The 6,660-nt window shown below is 39.2% G+C and overlaps 1 protein-coding gene across 3 annotated transcripts in view; it reads left to right on the plus strand.

Moving 5' to 3' along the window:
• LOC102384039 (transmembrane protein 180) overlaps positions 1 to 6,408 on the plus strand; it is a 32,227-nt gene extending 25,819 nt beyond the window's left edge. For all 3 annotated transcript variants that reach the window (XM_025207026.1, XM_006026118.3, XM_025207025.1), the window contains one exon: positions 3,743 to 6,408. In XM_025207026.1, coding sequence (XP_025062811.1) covers positions 3,743 to 3,872 — 130 coding nt within the window. In that variant the 3' untranslated portion in view covers positions 3,873 to 6,408. The remainder of the gene's footprint in view (positions 1 to 3,742) is intronic.
• Positions 6,409 to 6,660: the final 252 nt, after the last annotated feature.

Consider the following 6,660-nt stretch of genomic DNA (forward strand, 5'->3'; position numbering starts at 1 on the left):
AGGGGTAGGCACTGTACAGCCGTGGTGTGGGATGGAGCTGCAATTGGCTCATCCGGGGGGGGGGGTGGGGGGCGCTCCCGCTGCTACGTGCATCCTGGGAGGGCATGGGGGACATGTCCCCGGATCTGCGTGCAAGGTGAGGGCAGGCTCTTCCCAGTGTTGGTTTGGCTGGGCTGCACTTGGAGAGGACGATGGCGGCACTGCGAGGGAGGGTTGGGAGGGCTACAGCAAATTTTGGGGTGGCTGTAGCCCCCTGCCCCATAGCCCCCTCCCAGCACTGCTGCAGCCTGCCCTGTGCATCCTGGCCCAACCCCCAGCTGGGAAGAGCCCAGTGCAGCCCTAGCCTGCAGCGGCAGCCCACCCTCACCCCACATGGAGATCCGGGGGCACATGGCCCCCTAGGCCCCCCCGGAGTGCATGCAGTGGCAGGGGCTGCCCTCCACCCCCATCCCCTGGATGAGCTGCTCGCAGCTCCACCCCAGCTGTGCAGCACCTACCCCAGCCCCACTCCCTCCCTCATTGTGGGGGGCCTCCATCTGCCCCCCCCAACCCCTTCCCTCACAGCAGACTTAACAGCCAGACGCCACTCTCCAAGATGCCCAGCCACATATTGGAATCGGATCAGTATCGGCTGATGTGGCTCGCTAAAAATCGGCCATCAGTATCAGCCCAAAAATTCTCTATTGATGCACCCCTAGTAATAATTTACAGGCTAGGGGGGAGGGTGTTTTTGTTCTTTTTTTATTCATACTCATTAGAAAGTTGTGTGCCTATTACCGCTATGTCCCTTTTACTTGTTATACGAAAAATGAATTTTTTAAACCCCCCTCTTCTGGAGAACTACTGCAACTACAATCCTACTAGAAAATGCACTCGGAAAACATACTGCATTGCTCATTCTTTAAATGTTTGACAGTAACTCTTTACCCTCTTTATTTTTACTATTTCCTTATGTTTGCCAGACTGTAAACAGATGCACAATGTATTATCAAGCACTTTATCATCAATGCATTGAGACTGTAGGCACTCTTGAGTTATCAATACATTTGTAACAGTTGAGAGCATAACATGACATTCCAGTGTAAATGTAATGTTCTAAATAGAAAATAGAACAAATATTTAAGCAGGGTAGCTGTATGTGTTTCATAGTTTCATAGTAGCTAGGGTCAGGAGGGACCTGAACAGATCATCTAGCCTGACCCCCTGCCACAGGCAGGAATGAATGCTGGGTTCACAAGACCCCAGACAGGTGATCATCCAACCTCCTCTTGAATTTGCCCAAGGTAGGGGCGAGGACCACTTCCCTGGGAAGTTGGTTCCAGATTTTGGCCACCCTAACTGTAAATATTGCCTTCTGATCTCTAACCTAAACCTATTCTCCATCAGCTTATTACCATTGTTCCTTGTCACCCCAGGTGGTGCATACTTTCCTTGTGTCTGTATACTTTCTTCATGCACAAGTAATTATGAACATGGAGATTTGTAAGGCTACTTTTTTACTTCAGAGTTTTGATATAATCTGAGTTTTGCTCTTGGTCTTCTTTAAGAGCTATATTTCCTAATTCTTGTTCCAATAGACTATAGCCATTTTAATTTTCGTAATTTTACACGTGTAAAATCGTGCATTAAAACCTTAGGTCACATTTCTTTTCTTAAATCAGTTCAACCACATCTAACCAAACCAGGACTGTACCAGTGTGACTTGAAGGTTTGGGACAAATTTTTCTTTTCTTATTCTACAATGCTTGTTTCTTAACTACAGTCCTCTATTAATGTACAGCAGGGCTGTCCAGTCAGCTTGTTATGCCACTGTTGGTAACATGCATGCCATGGCTGCACATTTACAGGGGGATAGACTGAAAACACTATTTAATGTAGGTGAGAGTAAGCAGTCTTCAAATGATTAATTATGGTCACTACTGGTGGACACTGGCTAGGAACCTGCGACCTGAAAGTAACAGTCCCATTTTTTGTGTTCAGTTACCTGAGCAATTAATTCTTTTCTTGCTTTCTTTCTGTTTAAGTTTCTAACTGTTCTTTCTCACTTGGCATTAATATGTGCACAGATTAGAATAAACAGTGATGCTATTGTGTATATGCATTTAGGACTAAACTCTGGTTTTGTAGAAGTCAGTGGGCATTCTTCTGATCCCCACAATGAAACTTTGGAGTTAACCTTTTATGATTTAGACCAAAACAGTTTGATTCAAAGACCACTGAAGTCAATAGGAGTGTTTCTGTTGGCTTCAACTGACTTTGAAGCAAGCCTGTAAGTCATCTTTCACATCTTAAAGCAGAATGCTAATGGGAAACAGCAAATAATATCCTGGGAGACAGATCTTTTGAAGACTGCAGAACTGTAACGTGGGCTGTATGATTGGTGTAGCTGCCCAGGATGCAAGGTCACTAGGAGCATACAACATGAGAAGGCCATGTCATTCTCAGATGCACTGTGCTCATTCCCAAACTGGAGACAATACAGCCACATTAATGTGATTCTGCATGCAGGCTGATTAGCAACTTTTCTCAGAGCAGAGCAAATGAACCTATGTGTGTATGCAGCAATATTTCCAGTTTGGGAGCCAGCGCGCACAGAGTGAACCTAGTGTTTCTCCACATTGCTGTCTTGTACCATAATTGAGGGATGCGGACATATCCTTAGGGTATGTCTATATGGCCCAAGGCAGCACTGTACAGAAATGCCCCATGCTTGCTCTGCACTCACTCACAAACCAAAAGCTGTACAGCCTTGTTAGTAGACTAATTGGTTAGAGGTTGAGGAGCATCTTTTGTGAACCTTACACAGGGCTCAGAAATCTAATGGCATTGCTCTGAGAGACTCTCTCTCGGCTTAAATTCAGTTTCTTGGTATTTAAGCCTAGAATTCAATAATTAACAGAAAGCCAGTGGATAATGATCCTGGATGATAGACAGGTTCCTAGATGTGTGCTCTGAGTTGTCAGAAGCCAGCCTGTTCATTAAAATAACTTGGCTTTTAACTTGTACTATTCTTTTACATTCATATTTGTTGAAGTTTTTGTTTTTGCTCCGAAGAGAAGATTGGGACTAGGAAATACTTTTGCATTTATGAGGGTGAACCAAAATCGAAATGCTAGTTCTACATATAATATCTTCATAGCATAAGTGTTTTTTAATATTAATTTTAAAATGCTACAACTAAATTTGTATTAATATAATGCTATAACTGAGATTCATGCATTAATCATAACCCATACCAACCATGATAATATACTAAAGGCATAGATAACATCAGATTTTTGATGCAAATACTAAAAAAGTAATATTGTCAATCATTTCTATTCTTTTTTCCATTCTCTTAAAATCTACCATAGTTTAGAGGAACAAAGGGCAAAGATAAGTTGTTTGTTTTGTTTTGTTTTTGTTTGTTTGTTTAAGAAATGGTTGATTTATAAATAGAAAATATAGTTGAATATTGCTGAATAGTGAGAGAGTGCACAAATCGTGAAGCAGGGGATACAGTAAAACGGTGGGTGGAAGGGTTTTATCCACACATTCTATGTTTGTGTGTCACTTTCAATCAGAATTGTTTACTTAGAATCAAACAAAATTAAATTTCATATATTGTGCTTTTGGTAAAATATAGAATATAGAGGGGATCTTTACTCAAGAAAGTATTTTTAAGGTACTTTACCTATTTTTTCTTTTAAAAGCCATTAAACTGTCTTGAGAAAACATTTATATTTTTCCCTTTGTTTTTCAGTTTGTTTTTAGGTCTTCATGAAGCCATGTTCTACTTGATTTGTCTGATTCCACTTGGCATTACAATTGTACAGATTTTGACTTGGACTCACTTTTCCATCCAGAACAGTCATATGTTGACTACACGCTGAATTTTTACTACTTAGTCCATACGTTAAGAGTCTGACTTGTCCGTTGAACTGTAGGACTAGAATTAGTGCATTTAAAATGCGAGTAAGCATAATTGTATTTAATGGACTAATAGACCAAAAGCAACCTGAGCCATTGAATTTAAGAATGCATCTATGGTGGCTGCAGAGCATCCTGTTGAACTCCTTCAGCCTTAATACACAATTTATTCATAGTTTCTTTTTCGACTTCAGTTACCATATATGCTATTAACATATGGTAATTGTATGATTTTTAGTGACGCCTTGTGGACTCTGAAAATGTCTTTAACTTACACAGGCACTAAAGATATAAGGTATTTTCTGCTATGTGTAAGTATTACTCATTTCTGTTAAGAATGGATTTGTCAGAAACCCACCCCTTCATCTGGCCCTCATGGGTAGGGACCTACTTAAATCGTGATTTCACAATACTTGTAGAAACTGCAAAAAACAGCAATCTCTGCAATTGCTGCAAAAAATGGCATTGGCTGGAATTTCCCAGGAAATCAACCAAAAAAAATAAAATGCTGGCTCCCTAGTGGGAGCCAGTGGTCCTTGCTCCTGCTGTGGCCTGGTCATGCAGCCCTCCCTGGCGGGGAAGGCGCAACACAAGGGGTAGTCAAGATGGTGGCTGCCCCCTCATGCCTCTCTACCAGTCAGCAGCAGGGCCACCAGGAAATGACCGTGGAATCAGCTCTCCGGGCCGCAACCAAGCTGTGAAAATTGCTTTCTCTTGCCATGAGTTAGGTAGGTCCCTTTTCATGGGAACTGCTCTCTTGCATATTCAGTGAAAGTGTGTGGAATGATTTTATTTTCTCTTACAAAAAGCTAGACCAAGTTAACCAAGAAAAGGATGGATTGTTGGAGCTGGAAAGAAAGAGTTTTCAATAGTCTGCCTGGCTAATACACACAAATACTTCCAGTTCCAGTAGGAAGAGGTGGGGTAACACATTGGCCTGTAAAAGTCAACATAAATTAGGAAAACATTAAATACTGTTGAATTAAGTTTTGAGAGCTGTGGGAGAAGTTTTGTACTTTGTTAGCTACACAAGTGTCTGTTACTTGGTGCCATTAAACTAAAAAGTTTTAAGGGTTTCAGTAGGTTGGATTACTTTTTATAATTGTTTTTAGGATTTGTGTTTGATTTAACTAGACAAGGCTGACACATTTAAAACTATTCAATCAAACTACCAATTTTAGTAGCGCTGGATTTGTCAGAAACTTGATTTTTCTAACAGCCAAAGTTAGTTTTTTACTTAGCCCCAGTGAAGCTGTTCCAGTCCCAATCTTTTAAATAGTTTGTATGATATTTAAAAATAAGGACACTTCATCATAGCTTGGAAATGCATGAGGCTATTGATTCAGTCCTTCCAATATAATGTGCATAATGCTATACATCTTACAAAACCAGGGTTTTTTTTACTATACTCCTGTGTGTAACTGCTGTTTCTCCCATTGTATATTAATGATGGAATACTAAAATGATTATTTGAAACTTGAGTTGTATCAGTTTTCAAGTAATGTAATGACATTTGTTTTTTCTCCAGCACTCAGGTGTTGCTTAAGTAAACAACCAGTCCCCGAGTTTTTGCTCTTTGTTTTGATTGATTCAAGGCTTTAGCACCTGGGCTGTTTACTGGAATTACAACTGTATGAACTCACAAAAAATGTAATGTATGTATATCCAGATTCAAAAAAATGGAAACATGTCAACTTATTTCTAAGGCTCTAAGTTCATCACAATAAATATTTCGGGGGAGAACAACACAAAGCTGCTGTTGGAGTTTGAGGGAAGGCAACAAGGTTTCTGTTTAGGTATCCTGGCCTTTACACCAGCTTCCCATTACTGTCACTGACATCCTGTGGGACCTTGGAAAAGTAGTTTATCTTTGTGCCTTTGTTTCCCTGTTTGTAAAATGGGAACATTGATACTGTCCTGTCTTTGAATCTAGTTAAGCACAGTGTAAAAGCTAGATGCTCTGTTTGGAGAATATATGTTGACTTCAGTAATCTTAAGATTAAATTAAAATGCAAGCAATCAGAAGCATAAGTCTTAAAATATAGTTACATTTAACTTCTCTTTTTTTATAACTTGTCTTGCCAGAGTAATACACTAATCATTAGTCTGCATTGTATACTCTAATGTCAATATGTTTTCAGTGTCTTCTATATTTGTACAAAAAGAATAGTGGGATTTTCATGTGACTGAATTTTAAATATTGTCTTTTATTAACACCCCCCATCCCCAAAAAAAACCCCAAACCAACCCACTGTTGTATGTGCTATATATGTAAATGCTTTTTCTGTATCTTGGTAATAGTTTATTTTTTTTAAAACAAAAAATGGTATAACTTGACTTGCTTATTTGGAAGCATGTACATTCCTTATTTTTTGATGAATATAGGAGTTAAGGAGAAAAATTATGTAACTTAAATTACCTTTAGTATTTCATTATATAAAATAAGGGTTTTTTTTCTTGGTTACTCCTTCCAGTTTGGGAATAAAAGGTCATATTTCACCCCTCTAAACTTTTACAGTAATTTCATTTTTTCTAATTTTCATCCTTATTTTTATAGAAGATATACCCTTCCTTTCTAAGTAAATTGCAGTCATTTCAAAGATACCTATAGTATTCCTTAGACAATTAGCTTTATTAATTCCTTAGTTCAGCAGAATAAGCAATTATTATTACTGTAAAATGGATTTAAGTACAAGAGAAAGAATATAAACACGTTTCAAGCCCCAGAAACGGTACCAAGAACTCATTTAA

This window comes from Alligator sinensis, unplaced genomic scaffold, assembly GCF_000455745.1.
Source record: "Alligator sinensis unplaced genomic scaffold, ASM45574v1 scaffold330_1, whole genome shotgun sequence".
Lineage (NCBI taxonomy): Eukaryota > Metazoa > Chordata > Crocodylia > Alligatoridae > Alligator > Alligator sinensis.